The sequence below is a fragment of the Protopterus annectens genome, chromosome 1.part0 (assembly GCF_019279795.1).
Source record: "Protopterus annectens isolate FY-2018-M chromosome 1.part0, PAN1.0, whole genome shotgun sequence".
NCBI lineage: Eukaryota > Metazoa > Chordata > Ceratodontiformes > Protopteridae > Protopterus > Protopterus annectens.
The window spans coordinates 44,795,377-44,814,598 of record NC_056725.1 but is presented as its reverse complement, the minus strand read 5'-3'; the positions used below and the strand labels follow the sequence as shown (position 1 = coordinate 44,814,598).

Below are 19,222 nucleotides of genomic sequence, written 5' to 3'. Positions count from 1 at the left end.
TTATAAGAATGCACTAATTCTGTTAGTATTTTGATTATGTGGTAACATTAGGCACAAAAGTCATTGCAACTGTTAAACTGTTTCTGATTCTAGTGACCTATGAAGCTGCACTTTTGGTCATTTGCTGTTGTTTTTGCATTATTTACATTACAACTGGTTGCTGTTGTTTCATTCATATTAATGTGCATAGGCATAGGGCCAATATGCCTTATTAGCTGTGCCTTTTTTAATAAGTGCATTGATATACAAATTAAGCTGCCAAGTAATATTCTATATTAATATTTTAGACTGATTAAGTTGCTAAGTTGCATTTTTACTTAACATTATTGATTTTATTTGGTAACAAATATATTGAAATGAAATCCATGTAGAATTTAGCATCATCACTTTTAAGTGACATATACATATAGGCTTTTTTTGGTAAGGAAGATAAATGAGCACTTAGTTTGCATTTAAATTTGGAAAGCAAGTTCTACTTCCCTTCCCCCACCCAGCTGCTCAGCAAATCATTCCGAAAAAGTCATTCATTTTTCTTTCTCTGAGGCAGCTAGTCTCAACATCACAGTGATGTCACAGCAGCTGTAACCAAGTACAGAGTACCATTCCAAAGAAGATCATCCAATGACTGTGTAACTGACTACCCTGGTATGGCCAATGGAAGTCTAGCAGTGAGTATAAAACTGCTGTCCTTGGAACAAGTGCCTTGGGTCACCCATTTGCCTGTGGTCTGAGAAGACATAGGGTCTCTCCCTGTGGGGCTGTTTCGTCTTTCTCCCTTTCAGGTAACAATTATGCGAAAAAAGACATTTTTTTCCTAGTCAATCATTGATGTATAGTTAATATTCTGAATATTCTGAAGCTTGTAAATGTTGTGACTTTGGCAAAACTCCAGTACTGTATTTGTTTTTGAGTGAGGATTTGTTATTCTTAGAACAGAATATCTCTACTTTTACTTGCAGAAAGGTGAGACACAATGTATGACAACTGGGGTAATGTGTGACATATTGTCATTCTTCAGATAAGAAGTACATAGTACCGTGTCATAGTATTTGTGTGCTACACTCTGCTGTCTGTAGTACTACCTGTCCAGCTGATCTTTGCAGACTTTGCAATGAAGGATTGCTTTGTACTGCTTTCAGAAATGAAAGACCACTCAATACCTGGTAGTGCCTTATAGCATATGTGGCTAGCTAGAATAATTAGCTAGCCTAACTGGCTAATATGCATGTTAGTGAAACTAACAAAATGTGTCAATGAAGCTAATATAACAACTACAAGACTTGATATGAGATATTAGTTCATACATATTGCTAAAATTCCTTTTTGTGCACTGCTGACTTAGTAGAAAGTCAGCTATCTTACACAGCATTTAGCTAACTGAATTACACAAAACACTAGGGCCACACTGCCTGTCTTGAAGTAGCATGTTACAATTCTGCTACAGTGAGAGGAAGCTGGGCTAAGAAATACTGTGCCCTAAAAACCTTAACGCCAGCAAGTATAACCCTGATACATGACAGACAAACTGAGTGAAGATGGACTGTAGTCCTCTTAGGAACCAGGTATGGATGTGCAGAAGGAAGTCTACATTAAAAGGTTACATGCCACATGCAGTGGTATTAGTGAGGCTACCAATACCAGAGCTGGTGTTAGGTGCACATTAAAGGATTATATGACACACAGTGTGGTATTAGTGAAGTTACCAACACGACAGCTGGTGCATACACCTTTTGCTGCTCTGACTGCTATCACCCTGCTAGCTCGAATACATACAGAGCCACATAAGGTACACAAGAAGAAAATACAAATATATTTATTATACTGCAGAATTTCACAGAGTGCTTGTCTAGGGCAAAGCAGTAATAGTACAGCATATGTGATACTTTGGATTTGCAGTGCTCTTAAGAAGCATTTCTCAAAACATTAAGGTAACACTCACCCCACCCCCTTACAAAAATTCACACCATCTCCTTTGAAGTTCATATCATTTACAAGTACAAAACTAGTTGCAAGGGAGCCCCACAGGAGTTCCACAAAGAAATTACTTCAATCATGACTGTTTTATTTCACATTTTCTGAACAAGTATCCATAATGGAAATTTTCTCTGGACAATCTTAGCTGTAGATTTGAATGATCTGTAGATTTATGGAGTGCTTCCTTCCATCAGAAGTCACCTTCCTGTAAACTTTTTTCTTACTTCAGCATTGCTCATTGTCTGCTTTGCACTGTGAATTTTGACTCCTTTCATCCTGAAATTCTGCCATCAGAGAAAGGTGGATTCTCTACAATTAAAAGATAAATGTCTAACTTTACAGTTACATGATAAAAGTTTCCCTTTGGATTATAGGTGTATAAAATCTTTACAGGAAAAAAGTCATTTGCACAATGAGTTTGACAGATTTTAGGTGCTACCACAAAAATTAGAGTGCTTTCCAAACTGTCTCAGTAAATGGTAGCATAAATATAGTCAGTATTTTTATCTTTCTATTGGAAGAATTCAAAGGAGTGGGTCTTATCTGATGCCATTTTAGCAGCAGGGACCATGGTGTGTACACTATTCCTGATTAACATATTGGCAGCTGGATAAACACTAAATGCCACCAAGTCACGGTTTCAGAATAGGTCAGACAGTTCATTTTATTCAAAGTACTGAAATATGATGTCTCAGTAGTCTTAGCTTATAGAGGTATGTCTTTCTTGGAAAGTACTCTCCAAAGTGAGAGACAAAGACAGGCTCCTTTCATGGTGACATTCATTGTCCCATTACACTTGATCCTTAGAATTACTTTCTTTTGAGGGGAGAGGGAGAAGTGTTTAGTGCTGGGTGCCCCTTTACAAAAACATGCAGTCAGATGATTTTGATGTTAGACGCACATGGCAGTAGAGTACATCTCCGCTCATGTCCTGGAATCTGCAGCTATGTCAGCAGCTGTGCCTTTTTTGGAAGCGGGTGAGTGTGTGCTTAGGGAGAGCTATAAATAAGACCTGGTGAACATGCTGAGGTGACAGCTGCATCAGGCAGGGCACCCCACTGGTGCCTGCCACATAGTTACATTAGTACCTTACATGGTATTGCAGAAAATGTTGCCAACAGCTAGGAATGCACTGCAGAGAATAACTCTAGGTAACGTTTCCAAGCTGTTTACAAAGAGCAATTTTTCTCATTCGTGGCCATTTTACAATTTCTGTCATGAGCTATGGATAAATAACCAGCCTGGCATGCTGTTCCATCTTCTAAAACAAGAAAAGAAAAATGAACTAAATGTGGTCAGCTGTATTTTGCACATGCACATTTTATCTTGCTGCTATGTTCTATTATATGCTGTCCCATCATTCGGAACATTTCAGCATTAAAGCATTCATGTTGCCCCCACCATAAACATAGGAGTTTTTACTCACATGCAACACCCCATACTTTTCTTCTAGTTTTTCTTGACTTGATTAAAAATCCTGGAGGTTTAAGGAGAATGGCAGGCTGAAATGTGTGCATAAAGGCAATATCTTCGTAGGTGATTCTGTATTGCAGAAAAAGCAATTCAGTATATATTTTGCTCCTCAAATTAGACTGGTCATGGATTGTTAGATTTTGTTTAGTAAAAACTAATAATAAAGCAGTCTTACAGGTGACTGCATTCAAACATGGGTTGTGTTTTGTCAGGCAGTAACACTTGCTTACATTTTTGATTGAAATTATGGTTACATCTTTAGCATCAATAATTTGACCATACAGTGTAAATGGAAATGTCCTGCACAGTTCTGGTAGAAATCAAATGTGTTGTGTTTGTCAAGTCAGTACAGAATCACATAAATGGCTAAGCCATTGTGTCCTTCTCGAAGGTAAGAGGCCTCATTTTGTTTCCTTTTCAATTTAAAATTACTTTTGAGTATGATAAAGAAAAATCACATATCAATGCTTCTCATATCTGTACTTCTATCAGTACAGTAACAATGGACATGTTCTCTACATGATTTTTTACGGATGGATACCCTGCTATCTGTGCACAAATGAAACTCATTATAGCTTAGTAGAGTATTATAAAAATTAAAACAGGTAATATATTAAAGAGGAGAGATTACAAAAAGCAGTATCAAGTTAGAAAGACAACACACCAGATAGACAATGTATATGTCACCATCCTGTGCAGGCTCAAGCCTGGTTATGTACTTTCCCTAAATGGTCCTGGAATGTAACACCTCCACCTAGCCACTTCATGTACTCTGACTGTGTGTGCCCTTGTGCTAGACACACTGTTTCCTTGTCCTATATTACTAATATTGAGTTAGCATAAGCAAATCCAACAACTTGGCAGGAGATTCTTTTTTCTCTAACACTCCAGGAAAAAACTGGAACCTACTACCTAGTGAACTAACTTCACTTCCTTCCCTACCCCTCTTCAAACAAAATCTCAAAAGACACCTCAAAACACATTTGTTATGTCCCTACAGCAACCCTGACTAATGTTCTGTCTTTACTACTAATATCTCCATGATCTTACTTGTGTGCTAACTCAATATTGCTTGCTATTTCAGAAAGGTGTACTGTAATCTAGGGTACTTAAATGAATTACCTTTTGTGAACATCATGTACTATTTACTGTAAACTATCTGTTGTATCTTATTCTTAAATGCATTATTTTATCCTGTATACCAATTATTTTGTAATATTTTCTTCCTGTTACTACTGCTTTGCTGTCTTTGTAATCATTTATTATTCAGCTTATTGTTAAGACTGCTTTTTTATTACTGCTTTGTGTTACTTTTGGAGCTTTTCTCCCTGGGCCTCTACTGAAAATGGACATATATCCAGTTAGACTAGCCCAGTCAACAAATATAAAATAAATAAATAAATAAATAATGCCCACCACCAGAAAATCATGTCAGGAAAGTGCCTAGGCAATGGTTTACTTTATCTGGTCTCTTCCAACAGGATCATCAGAGAAATACTCAAGCCCAGTCTGCTTAAAAAATATGATTGAGTGAAAGAGATTCTAATAATTAGTAGTTAGCCTTAGCAGAATCATTCTCAACCCAGAAGAAGTGACACATCTCCTAGTACTCATCTGCAATGGCTGAAGATGTAGACTGCATTACATGTCGATTCGGACTTGCATTACAGTTAACTCATAATTAACTGCAACAAAATGTTTAGATTTATTTCAGACTGAAATGTGTGCAGAAATGATTTACAAATCCTGATGGGAATTTTATTTCTTTTTTTGTAGTACTTGTGAAATCTGCAATCATGCCTTTCGGTAACACCCACAACAAGTTCAAGATGAACTATTCTGCTGAGGAAGAATTTCCAGACCTCAGCCAACACAATAACCACATGGCTAAGGCTCTCACTCTAGACATTTACAAGAGACTGAGAGATAAGGAAACTCCCAGCGGTTTCACTCTTGATGATATCATCCAGACAGGTGTTGACAACCCAGGTAAGTGGAATTGAAAAATAAGCGCTTTAATAGTTAACTCTTTACAATGAGTACAGTAAGTGAGAGATTGTTGTCCAGATATTACCTAAGGAAAGCAAGCATAGCATTAGTATCAGCAGTGTAAATATTTAGTTAAAAGTTAACGTGAGGTGTTGAAAAAAGAAAGTCAAGCAACAGATTATGAGCATAGTCGTAAACAACAGACTTATAGTTATGTATAGACTCTTTTGTAGTAACTGTCTCATGTGCAGACAGCTCCACTGATGTGAGAGTGAGAAAGGGGTAAGACAAGTATCCAAAATGCAGAGAATACAAGGATGGTAACCATTAAGTGGCTTTATATCTTTCCAGAGGGCAAATAATAACTACCCTCATCAAATGTGCTCAAAGAAAATGTTACCCTACTGTGACATGAAAAAGGAATGTAGATTTTTTTTTTTTTTTGTGACTTGAGGAGTTAACACTGCTTCAGTATTGAAAGAACCGCTCTACTCTTCCCTGTTGAATACCATAAATTCAAACTTCTACTCAGGTAGTCATCAGCTGCAAGCATAAATAATGTTAGTCTAATGCATCATTCAAAGGATGTTCTTTCTAGGTCTGGTGCTGTTTTAAAGTAGCACTGTAATAATTACAGTTGGACCAGCTATAATTATCTGATATAGCACTGAAGTTACAACTATCAAATCTTCTAGCGCCCCAAGATTGCAAATCATGAGTTACAACCACAAGTGAGTAAGCATGACAGGCCCATGCTTAATCATTAGGCAGGATGTCACTCTGACACATGTCTAGCTTACTAAATCAGTGAATAATGTCACTATACCAATTTTATATCTCATGCCGCACTCCTGGAAGCCTAAAGGTTTTCCTGATCACATGTTAGTACCACCATCAGCAAACTACAGCTGTGTGTGTATGTGTGTGTGTGTGTGTGTGTGTGTGTGTGTGTGTGTTATGATAACCATTTACCAGTGCACTCTAGAACCAGGAGCTTACCTTGCATAGATTCCAGATTCTGAATAGACTGCAATACACGATGGTAAATAAGATAAAGGAAAAAAAGCAGGGTTTCTGAACATTAAAAAGTTTCAAGACACTTAAGATTCTTTATACCTTCAGTACTATTTAAGATATTATGGAAAACAGATATTGTGTGTCAAAGGTAAAAAGGTAACTCATTGTAAGGACCCTGAAATGCTTGTTTTCTAAGCCTTAGCATGGGATGATCTTAATCTTATTTGTAAATATTGGCTAGTTAGAGGTTTACTAGTTTAAGAATATCCACTGTGCTTTTTCATGAGCAAATAAATTTTCCTTGTCTCAGTTTAACATTGCAGCCAATGTTGTTTGTCATTCATTAACAGACTGCTTTCACTATCCGTGACTTAATAGTAGCAGAATAACAGGGTTTGAAATAATTCTAGTTTCATAAATTCATCCAAACTGCAGTCACTTTGTATGTAGTAATAAACAAAGTATCAGATCACATGTGAAGTATATTGCATTGCCAAGACTCACAAGAATATTTTTTGCATTTTGTTGAATTGGTAATTACAGCTGAAATGCACACTAACAATTTTTTATGCGTAGCATATCCTTAGTAGAAGATAATCAAGAAGAACCTAATCAATCCATCTCAAGATTTTTGGTGGTGTTAGCCAAGTAAATATGCAAAGGTTAAACAACGGTAGTTGCTTGAGAACAAGTAGTATATATTTCTTTCTGTTCAAGGGGTGTGCATCTTTACTGCTGCTCTAGAGAGAAGCCAGACTATTGTGAGCTATTGTAAATCTGTGTAGGTTATTGCTGATGACAGCCTTTGGTAGCATACAGGCATTTGAGTCATATTGAGGAAGTACAAGGTATAGAATGGCTTCCCACAGCATAAGAGTATATCTTGCCCATGTAACAACATTACAAAGTGTTTCTTCGAACACAGCCTGATAATATAAGTCGTATTCTTTTGTCCTGTAGGTCATCCATTCATCATGACTGTGGGTTGCGTTGCTGGTGACGAGGAGTCATATGAAGTCTTCAAGGATCTGCTGGACCCTGTCATTGAAGACCGCCATGGTGGTTATAAAGCCACAGACAAGCACAGGACTGACTTGAACCCAGCCAATCTAAAGGTGTGTGAGCTGCCACAATTAAAACAGTCTTCAAGGTCTTATTCTTAGGGGCACTCTCAGAAGTCAAAGCTTTGGTATTTCACTTCTCCAAATAAGTTGTCAATCAAAGTATTTTTTTCATGATTGAGATGCTAAAGCAACCTTCTATTAGAGAAAGCAGCCTGTGTAAAGTAATCCAACTATATTATATGTTATTATCTTACCAGATAATTACCATTTGCCTATTTGGTACAGCAGGAATTTCTGCACTATGTTGTTCTGCATACATTGATGCTACTCAAGTCAAACAATGAATTTCTGAAGTCTAGCTCCACCATCCCATTAATTCTGCTAGAACATTGTTCTTTGGAGAATATGCACTGATCTTTGATACGAGCACTTAAGTCTGTAACTATTGGCTACAGACTTAGTGTTGTGCTCCCAGAGCACTGGGTTGCATAGCAGTTGCCTCTCTTGAGTCTGTGACAGTGACCTTTGGCCACTGCCTGAAAAGAAGACTGTTGGATGTTATGCTGTAGTTCATTCCCTTCCCAAGTGCTCTCAGCATCCCTTTCAGAGAGGCTCCACAAGCATAACTTTTTTATTATCATTAAGGCTCCAAAAATCTAACAAAATTTTGTTTGTGCAGAAATGTCTATAAAATATAGTTTTCATATGAAAGCTGTTTATTCCACTATGACACTTGACTGTTTCTGTGTTTGTTGTATTTCCCTTTACCCCTCCTCCTTCTTTTAATGCCTTGATATTAAGATGTTTAGGTTCACCCTTCTGTGGTATCTATGTGTTATATAGTATGCACAAGAAGAGAGCAGTTTAGGCATCAGCATTACTCTGCATGAACATCCTCACCTCTCCTTCTGCTTACTGTATTCTCTTTTGTGTACTGTACGTTTCTGTTTATTCTCACCACTGTGACCATGGCACAGTGTACACTACTGTTTATACTCCCCACTATGATTTTGGCATAGTGCTTATATACTGTACATTTTTTTTTATTCTCCGCTTTATGATCTTAGCACAGTGACTATACTAAACACTTCTGTCTAATCCCCTTTCTATGACATTGGCCCTGTGTTTGATCAGTGAGTGATTCCCAAATTTCTTTCCTGAAAGGTTCTGTCACTTATTTCTCTACTTACCCTGAACTCTTACACTAAATGTATAAGAAACAAAACTGTCAAACAGGCTTTTTTGTGAAAATTACTTCTGTTTTAAAGCAGTTTTTAAGACAGAGAATGTGACCATTCCCATTTGCCTAAGAAATGTACCTTGTTGAGCAGATGTAGTGCAGAATGGTGTAAGATCTAAAGGTGACATGTTCTGCATTCCTTGTACAACTGCTCGTGCAGATATACTCTTTGATAACTGGAAACAACTATAACAAAGCACAGCTAGCAGGGGCCACTAATTTATGACTGTATTAAAGCTGAAGTTCTGCACAAGAAAAATGAAAGAAACATGCAGAAAACTAGTACTTTAGAGGCTATTAGTGCCATTGACTAGAATATTGATTTTTTTTATTTATCAAGGGTGGCGATGATCTGGACCCCAATTATGTCATCAGTAGCCGTGTCCGCACTGGCCGCAGCATTAAGGGATACACTCTGCCTCCACACTGCAGCCGTGGTGAGCGTCGTGCCATTGAGAAACTGTCGATTCAGGGTAAGTCTATGTAAATGGCCTATCCTTATGGGATGAGCATTTTACTTTTTGGGGATAGAAGTCTAGCTCTGAGTAGGGATCAGTCAACCCACATACCAAAAAAATATATTTTGGCATCTCTTCTTACTACAAAGGATATTTACTGATCTCATACATGCACATGCCCACACAAAACAACAGAATATTTAAGTGAACTTAGCCAGTTCTTTGGGCCAGAGCTTGGATCTGTAACAAGCTTGTGTGTGCTGAACAAGATCATAATCTAATAGTTATGACCTACAAAGATGAGTTTGGAAAATTGTCCATTTTCGCCTTTCAGTTCTTCCTTCTCGCCCACTTCTGAATAAACTCTATAACCATTTGAGGACAAACTCAAGAATTGTGGAAAAATAAATTATTATTACTATTATTAATCTTGTTGTTGTTGTTGTTATTATTATGCAATATTTAGATAGCCATTAAGTTCACAGAGGATAGCAACATGGAACACAGTTGACTTTTTCTGGTACCTTTTTCCAATTATTTAATGATTATTACTGCCCCCCCCCCTCCTGCAAACTTACCCACCTCATGCACTTTGAAGATATTTTTAGCTTCTGAAAATCAACTGTGGTAGCAATTCATAATTAGGTTATAAGGTTTAGTCTGCAGCAGGGGTGTGGGAGCAAAGAATGTGATGAGTGCTGGAAATGTCTTTCAGTGGATGTGCTAAAGCTATACAGCAAAAAAACATGTTGGGTGGCATTTATTCAGTACAGGAGCGAACATAATATGGCTATTTTACAACTGGGTGCAAACAGCTAATGTATTGTTTACTTTTAGCTTTGGACAGCCTGAGTGGAGATCTGAAGGGTAAATACTACCCCCTCAAAGGCATGAGTGATGCAGAACAACAGCAACTTATTGATGACCACTTCCTGTTTGATAAACCTGTCTCTCCCTTGCTGCTGGCTTCTGGAATGGCTCGCGATTGGCCTGATGCTAGAGGAATCTGGTAGGGCTCTATGTCTCAATTTTTTTTTTTTTTTTTTTGACATCTCCTTTAGTGAGCTGTTCCTTTTTTAAATCAGATGTTCCTTTTCCCTAGGGAGCTGGTAGGTGACACTGCTGCTTAACTTGACACCTGTAGTAGGAAGTTTCACTTCCCCAGCTCAGCTGACACTTCTTATTAGCGTTGTTCCAAGCTAAGTATAGAATGCTTCATTCCATTCAAACAAATCCAAGAAACCGACAGGCAAAATTAATCTCCCACTTTATTCAGTCATTGCTATCTCTGATTTACAATCACCCCCCCCCACACTCAGATCTCACTCTTCCACAAAACCACACCGTTTCATTTACCTTGTCGTATTAGAAGGATATTAGCTAAATTTAAACCTACAATTCTGTCTGTTAACAACATTCTTCTTGAAAATTGCTGCTATCACAATACCTTTCCCACTTTCTATTTTGGTTCTATTTTGGTTAACAGATCAATTGAAAACTATGTTCCTTCTGTCTGAAGAAAGTGCATCATAATCCCTCTCGGCAGAAGCGTCATTTCATTCAAATTCATGCACTGTACAACTATTGCAGTTCTATTCCCTGTTTGAAAACCTTAACAGATGCAACAGTTAATTTATTAAAGGCTGTTAGGTATCCATATATAGTGAGAATAGAAAGGTTGTTTCCTACAAATGCCCTCAGCACATCGGACTATGTAGACAACCATATTAAGTATTAATTTAGAAAAGTATATATATGACTCCTCTTTGCTTGTGTTCCTTACTATTTTCGTTTGATCCTTTGCATTTTAGGCACAATGACAACAAGACCTTCTTGGTCTGGGTGAATGAAGAGGACCATCTCCGTGTGATCTCTATGCAGAAGGGTGGTAACATGAAGGAAGTGTTTACTCGCTTCTGTGTTGGCCTGCAGCAGGTGAGGAAAATTTTAGTTCATTGGCATCTTTCAGCATTTTCATCTTCTCACCTAATGAAAGAAACACTTTGCTAAACAGAATATCTATTAAATTATATTCTCTGCTCATACCATGTCTCAAAACTTTGTAACAAAATCCCAACAGACCTAAAACTGACAAATAAGGTGAGCAAATTCAAAAGGCTGCTTAAACAACATTTAAATCCTATGGGCATTGTTTTTCCTGTTCACCAGGTTAGCCTTCTGCTTCACCAGTTATAACTGTCCTCTAGTCTACAACAGAAAATATTGAGTAAAACTCCTCTTTATTTGCATTCTTTACTATTTTATTTTGATCCTTTGCATTTTAAGCACAATGAACAACAAGGCTTTCTTGGTCTGAGTGAATGAGGAGGACCATCTCCATGTCATTTCTATGCAGAAGGGGTGGGAACAATGAGGCATGGTATAAATAGAGGATATGAGTTGGAAGGTCTCCTCCTCCTCACCTTACCGATCATCTTACCTATCAGCTTTAGGTCTGTTGACACACACACACACACACACACACACACACACACACACACACACACACACACACACACACACAACGTTGTCTTTCCAGTTGAACATATTACATTTGACATCCTACATATTCTTGCAACACAAAACATTAGCCCTGGGGCTGATAACCCTTGTAGCCATACTACAGAAAACTTTAGCTGGCAATCTTTCTACAGGTGCCTTGTCTTGGTTACAAGGTGCAGGTTATAACTGTGCCTTGTGTTGGTTACAACAAACAGGTAAATTTTCCTATAGTTCATAATTATTACTGTTTATTAATGTAATTATACAATAGGCTCATCAAGCAAATACACCACTCTGTGGTACAGATGGTATTTATTATTCACTGGGGTACTACTATGGGAAGATTTACCTGTTTGTTGTAACCAACACAAGGCACAGTTATAACTTCTGGTAACCTGCACCTTGTAACCAAGACAAGGCACCTGTAGAAAGGTTGCCAGCTAAAGTTTTCTGTAGTATGGCTACAAGGGTTATCATCCCCAGGGCTAATGTTTTGTGCTACAAGAATATGTAGGATGTCAAATGCAATATGATCAACTGGAAAGACAAAGTGTGTGTGTGTGTGTGTGTGTGTGTGTGTGTGTGTGTGTGTGTGTGTGTGTGTGTGTGTGTGTGTGTGTGTGTGTCATAGAAATACTTTCAGAATTCCTGTGGCTGTTTTAATTAATATGAACTAGGATTTGCTTGTCTGCAAAATCTTGATTTTTCATATAGTATTATAGCAAATATTCTCCTTTGTTGAAGCGCAGTGGTTTCTTGGTAGTGGTACATGGTGACAGTGTTTCTTTTAACAACCATATTTCTGTTTTCAGAACAAGAAATGCCATTTGGATGTTCATATTTCCTGTACTGATTCTTCAAAAAGTAGTCCTAGAATGCAAATTTAGACTCTGATACAACAAATACTGCATTAAGAATCAGAATCAGAAATACCTTATTGATCCTGCAGGAAACTGCTTATGCTACAATTGCACAGACAAGTGACATATATTACCTTGTGTTTTTATAAAAAATAACATTAATTGTCATCTGTGATATCTAGACAGCTGTTCAAAGTTGCTCAATGAACTGTCCATTGTCAGTTTTTGAAAAAGGCTGCTAATAGAGTTTGAATGAAGGGGATATGGGATGGATTTTAGTTATGGTTCTTTCCTACCTCCCTCCTGCAAATTGCTGTATTGCTTTCACATTGTTCTTCCCCCTGATTGCCCTCCATTTCACAACTTTCCTGTTGTGGTTTACTCTACAATAATAAGCAGCAGTTCCAAAGTGGAGCACCAGAGACGTCACATAGCCCATAAGTATGAGGCAAAAAAGGACAATGATGCTGAACTCATTCAAGTCTCTAGCGTGATGTTGTCTCCTGATCACTGAATGTAGAAATCAGTTCAAATTCATTTGCGCTTATTATTCCACTCTTAATTCAGGGTGTCTTGCTCCATTACAGCCAATGGCATACAGTTTGAAAATATGCTATATGATGATTTAATTGTGCTTTAACATTTGAAGTTCACTTCGACAAAAACAGAGTTGTAGAAAAATGAAGGAACCCTAGAATTGTCAGTATGAATGTAAAAGACCGCTCTGACTGATTAATGCAATTTTTCAATTACTATGTGAAGGCTGTACAAGTACTTTTCTTAACATAATACTATGAGGAAGGAACTTATCTAGATCTGCAATGTTACTGTTTTTTTTTTTTCTTGGATGCCAGTGCATTAGCAATAGTATCAATCAACATTGTATTTTGCTTATTATGTTAGATTGAAGAGATCTTCAAGAAGGCTGGACATGGTTTCATGTGGAATGAACATCTCGGCTACATCCTGACCTGTCCCTCTAACTTGGGTACAGGTCTGCGTGGCGGTGTCCATGTGAAGATCCCCCACCTCTGCAAACATGAGAAGTTTGCCGAAATCGTCAAGAGGCTGCGTCTGCAGACACGTGGCACAGGTCTGATTTTGCTATATAAATTTTTATGTTAATGGAAGAAAAGACACTAGAATAGGTGCAGAACTGGTTAAAGTCAGGAAAAGAAATGCAAACATGAAATGAAAGGAGTAGGGTTTTCTGTCGTTTGGAACAGTATCATTTAAGGATCAATACTGTGCCAAAATTGTTCAATTTATCTGCGCATGATGATGAGCTACATCATCTCAAATTCTTAAACAAACAGACTTCAAAATTAGTATAAGATAATAATAAAACATTTAAAAAACATATGACATTTGTTTGATATTGCAAGTAAAAAATAGTCATTTATGAGTTAGTTGGGCATGAGATAAGACTACACATTAGAAAGATTTTTATATATTATAACAATGAACTTTGTACACACAAGAATAGAAGGGAAAATATAGTTAGGTTTATTCTGATGTTTCTACACTACATCAGCAAGGAACTAGTGGTGCCAGTCTAGAACAGTAACATGTAATATAGAATTTTCTAGATTCTTTTGCTTGCTTATATGGCAAAAAGACCATTAAAATAGAAAATGTTCAAAGAAACTGTACATAATGTTCAAAGAGAATGGGGAAAACGACTTTTGAGTAAAGACCAACAGCATGGGTTATATGCTATAACTTAATTTTTAAGAATGGACTTAAAGTTTTGGCAGTTATTGCTCTGTAAAAGCTAAGGGAACAGTTTAGGAGTGAATAAATCAAAGATATTTATTTATTTTATTTTCTTTTACATTTGTTGACCGGGCTAGTCTAACTGGATAGATGTCAATTTTCAGTAGAGGCACGGGGAGATAAGCTCCACATACTGATGCAGGAACACAGGTTTAAGTCTAAGATGTAAAAAGTCAGTAGAAAAGGTATTCAAGGAGGGTAGTGAAGGAATGGACTATCCTTTTAGAAGAAATTTGGAGTATATAAATCTTGGGAGTCTTTCAACAAAGCAATGTATATGTAACCTAAGAAGTAAGGTCCCATTCGAGGGGCCATGATATACAACAGCAGATAAGACATCCATCCATTTACTGTGACGTACTTCATAAAACAGTTATATATTCCTGAAATATGTTATTATTTATCCCATCTAATAATTTCTGTATTTATGGTGGTTGTGCCAGTTTGAAAAGCAACATTCTTTCCTCCCAAAAAGCCTTGGTATGTAATGCTAACATTAGTACTGTATTTTTGTTATTTTGATTGCTTACAGAGCACTTTCAGATGCATAAATGATATATATATTTTCTGCTGTTCTATAATTCAACGTTTACATTTTCAGTGACTCATCAATGTTACACAACATTTACAATTTTCCAAAATATTTTATTTTCAAATATGTATAGGCCATATTTTACTGTAAGCAAATCATTCCATGCTCTTTTGAAGTAAATGACCATAAAGGCTAGATACATGTATTTCCTAAATCACTTAAGATATTACATTATCCCATTTAGCCCTACCTGCTAATAAAGATAGCTAAGACTGACTTCACTGAGAAGAATATATTGGTACTTTATCAACAAAAAAAAGTGCTCAGCTCATATTTTTAAGAAATGGGTAATGCGGTTAATTGCTTGAGAATAATTATTTTTCTAAGTTTATGTCTGCAAAATATGTATGTACTGTTCTGTGATTACTTTAAGGATTCAGTAAACATGTCAGTACCTTAAAATATTTTCAAATGCACGTCATGTTGTGACATAAGACTCTTAAATCTATTTTGTAAAAATGTCAGACTTGTTAAAGTTTAAAAATCTGGATTCACTTTTAAAATGCATAAACTATTTACTGTGAATCTTTTTTTGTAATGTAGGTGGTGTAGACACTGGTGCTGTTGGTGGCGTTTATGACATCTCTAATGCTGATCGACTGGGGTCCTCAGAGGTAGAGCAGGTCCAACTGGTCGTTGACGGAGTGAAACTTATTATTGAGATGGAGAAACGTCTGGAACAGGGCAAGAGCATTGATGATCTAATCCCAGCTCAGAAGTAAACACAAAAACACCTGTGTAAAGACTCTGTTTTTTTTTTTGTATACTCTCCTCAAATCATCAAAGAGGAAGAGGGGCTGTGAAACTGGAAATAATCTCTATTTTATTCCTGACTGAATGTTTAACATCTTGAAATTCTGCTGAGTGGATACTGACTCAACCTTACAAGCAATCAGTTATTTAATTGAATGTTGGTTAATATAATTCATAAAGGGAGAAAATAAAACATACACCTGGCCCCAAAATAAGACTTCTTTTTTATTGAATTCTAATATTGCAATAAGATTACTTTCTGATGGATATTCCACTTAATATAGAGTGCCTAAAATTGCAAAAATATGACTTACATGTCCTTTGCAGCTGAGCATATAGAAGTCAAAGTTTATGTTGGACACACTATAGTGGTTAAAGGATATGCTCTCATATGACATAAACGCACATAGTAATTCATTTGTTTAATGAAGTAAAATAAAAGTAAGGTTGCTATAAGTTCTTTGAGTTTTTCCAATAGTAAAAGGTCAAACATTTGTAACAAGAGTATTCTGTGTTAAACTAATATAAGCTTTTTTATGTAACCTAGACATGATAATTAATGTGGGAATGTCTTGGGTCTTTAACAAGACTATGCTGGGATAAAGAAAGTTATCATACGATATCCAGGCCAAAAAAAAAAAAACAAGACTACACTGGGATACAGACAACAGTGCAGAAATATCTAAGTTTTGTAACAAAACTGGTCTGGAATACAGACATTACAAAATCCAAACACATGCATCTGGAGTGTTTCCCCCCGGGCCTCCACTGAAAATAGGCTCTGTCCTAGTCGGACTTTCCCGGTCAAAAAATGTTAAATAAATAAAATTAAATAAATTACTGGTGGGATAGAAGGACACTAGTAGACAGACAAGAATGGGAGTATTTCTAGGTTTTGTAACAAATGTATTTTGTGATACAGGCAGCAATGGAGAGCTATCTAGGTTCAGTAAAGTGTATGCTGGGATACAGACAATAATGGATGAATGCATAGGTTCTTTGTCAAGAATATATGTGGGATACTGACAGTAATGGGTGAATATATTGGTTCTTTGTCGACAATATGCTGGTAACTAAACTGTGAAGGTGGTTCATTAACAAGAGTATACTAAAATGGTAGAATATCTGAACTCTATAGTTAAGGTATGCAGGACTGTACACATCCTATGGCATACACATCCTATGGCATAGTTAGGCTGAACCTAACAAGGGTATACTGGGGAACAGATGTTAATGATGAGTTATAACAACTGCATGATCAGATGCATTTAAGATGGCATGGTAGGATGCAGTATGATATAAAAGCTCTTTAATAAAATATGCTAGGTTGTAGATAGTTCTGGTAAGATATCAAGGAACTGTAACAGAATTAGAGAGGAATACAGACAGCAATGGTGGGAGCATGTCATGATACAAACAGTATTACTGTGAAGCCCCACCACTGGCCCAGTAACCAAGCCTAAATCCTCACCACCGGTAACAGTGGGGGATGTACACACTTGGAGGATAACAAGTACACATACAGTAAAGTATAATTTCCTTAAGAGCACACAGAGACCACAGTCGGTCTGGGGCTGGTTTCTTCCTCTTACTCCAGATCCCCAATAGGTTCCCCACTGGCACAGCTGAGTCCTTAGCCAGGGTTCCAACCCAAGTCCTCCCAACACTCTCTCTGTCCAGAAAGTGTTTTGTGTCCATACCCAAGTAGCTGACACACACACTCTTGGAGATTTGTTTTACACACACACATACACATCTGGGAAAGGCTGGCACAGGTTTACTAGCTATGCCCCCTTCTGCCCAGACTATAAGGTAGCTGTCACTGCCACCAGAACCCCTTATCAGCTACTTTAAGGCCCTTAACAAAGGGCATCCAATCCTACTGTGTAATGTGACTATTAATCCAAATGGTAGTTTGACCAAGAGCAAGGCTGTTAGGAGTGGCCTGCACAGTGTCACCAAATAGATATGCAAGTATTCTAAGAGCTTAAATATTTCTCACAAATATCAGCCACAAAGGTGGATTTAAATATATTTAATAATAAATAATAAAAGAACAAGACAATACTAAATGTCTTAACAGTGACATCAGCATTCAAAATCACAGGAAATATTTAGAACAACATTGCAGGACAGTCTCAAATACATGCAGAAAGCATCTAAACTGATCTCTGCTATATACCTTACTGAATCTAAAAGAAATTACTGTATCCTAGTTAACTTACTTACAGCAAGGCAAGACAGATGTGGTGAGTGGGTGTTTCCAGCTGATGCTGCCAAGTAAAAAAATATATACAAAATGCTCAGCCACTCTCTCAGAGTTCTTAAATTAATATCAAATATTACTGCTGGGATACTTGCAGCATGGAATCACTTTTTGTCACCTGACTTCAGTTCCCAGGCTCAACAACCATTGCCAGAAACTGGGAGTATTTAGCAACTCCCTGTGAAAAAACATAACCTTCAGATGTCTGCAACTGCTGGAAGATATAAAACAATAAAACACAATACAATGCAGAAGGCTCCCTAGCTTTACACCTCCTGTCTCCTTGTTTCATTAAAACTATCTTTTATGGCACAGTTATAAAACAATCTAATTTCAACCATTTTCTGAAGTTTTGCAAGTTAACCTTATATGTTCCAGATTTCACTGTTTATATACATTTACACAATTACAATAGTTTATAAACATTTCTGTTCTAATCCAGCAGGGTACACTATGGTCAAACCTCTAAGATCAGCCTTGTACAAACCCTTTTCACACACACTTCTGTACAAGCAGTTTAATATACACATAACATACAGTTCTGATACATTTGTAACACAAACATATGAATCGATTTGACATTCACAATGGACATATAATAATTTACAAAATTCCAGGTAGCTGGGATGGCAGTACCTCCTTTTGTTACATTTCTATACAGATCATATTAATATTCACAAATGACATATAATTATTTATAAAATTCCAGCTAGCTGGGCTGGCAGTATTTCCCTTTGTCACAATTACAATACCCAATAGTCTGTAGTAAGAGTATACAAGTGTAGGACCCCAGTACAAGGAAGAATAGTAAAAATCCTGGAAACTACAGGATTTTATTGATCAGCTACAGGACTGATAACTTAACAGCATGGATAGGGAAATGCATGAAGAGAATCCTAAAGGGAAATCTCATAGCATTTGTAAATGACAGCAATCTCAGCAATCAACACAGGTTCATGGTCAGCAGTAACTGCTGGTCAAGTATGATCTATTGAGAATTGGGATATATGCAGATTTGACAAGGGTCTACCAGAAAATGAGGTCTACATGTACTTCCAGAAGACCTTTGACTTGGTCCATGTATGAGCCCAGTAAGAAAGATGGAGGCGAAGTGGGTTGGGCCAGGACTGAGGAACATGATAATTGCAAGGTTAAAATGTATGGCACATGGGGTTGTGGTAAGAGGGATTTTTATTTATTTTGTTTACGTTTTGTTGACTGGGTTAGTCACACTAGGATTGTGTCCTTCTCTTCTGGG

At 37.1% G+C, this 19,222-nt stretch overlaps 1 protein-coding gene across 1 annotated transcript; it reads left to right on the top strand.

Moving 5' to 3' along the window:
- Nucleotides 1–634: 634 nt before the first annotated feature.
- On the top strand, nucleotides 635–15,910 carry LOC122810587 (creatine kinase M-type). Its single transcript, XM_044082198.1, has 8 exons — nucleotides 635–782; nucleotides 5,224–5,436; nucleotides 7,414–7,568; nucleotides 9,098–9,230; nucleotides 10,053–10,224; nucleotides 11,027–11,150; nucleotides 13,481–13,670; nucleotides 15,489–15,910. The coding sequence occupies exons 2-8, from the start codon at nucleotides 5,244–5,246 to the stop codon at nucleotides 15,665–15,667; spliced, it is 1,146 nt and encodes a 381-aa protein (XP_043938133.1). The 5' UTR covers nucleotides 635–782; nucleotides 5,224–5,243; the 3' UTR covers nucleotides 15,668–15,910.
- The last annotated feature ends 3,312 nt before the right edge of the window (nucleotides 15,911–19,222 follow it).

Excerpts from the sequence above, each read along its gene's own strand:
- LOC122810587 (XM_044082198.1), top strand. The coding sequence starts at position 5,244 with ATGCCTTTCGGTAACACCCACAACAAGTTCAAGATGAACTATTCTGCT. Across the intron at positions 5,437-7,413 it reads GACAGGTGTTGACAACCCAG|GTCATCCATTCATCATGACT; the intron begins GTAAGTGGAATT and ends TTTGTCCTGTAG. Across the intron at positions 13,671-15,488 it reads TCTGCAGACACGTGGCACAG|GTGGTGTAGACACTGGTGCT; the intron begins GTCTGATTTTGC and ends TTTGTAATGTAG.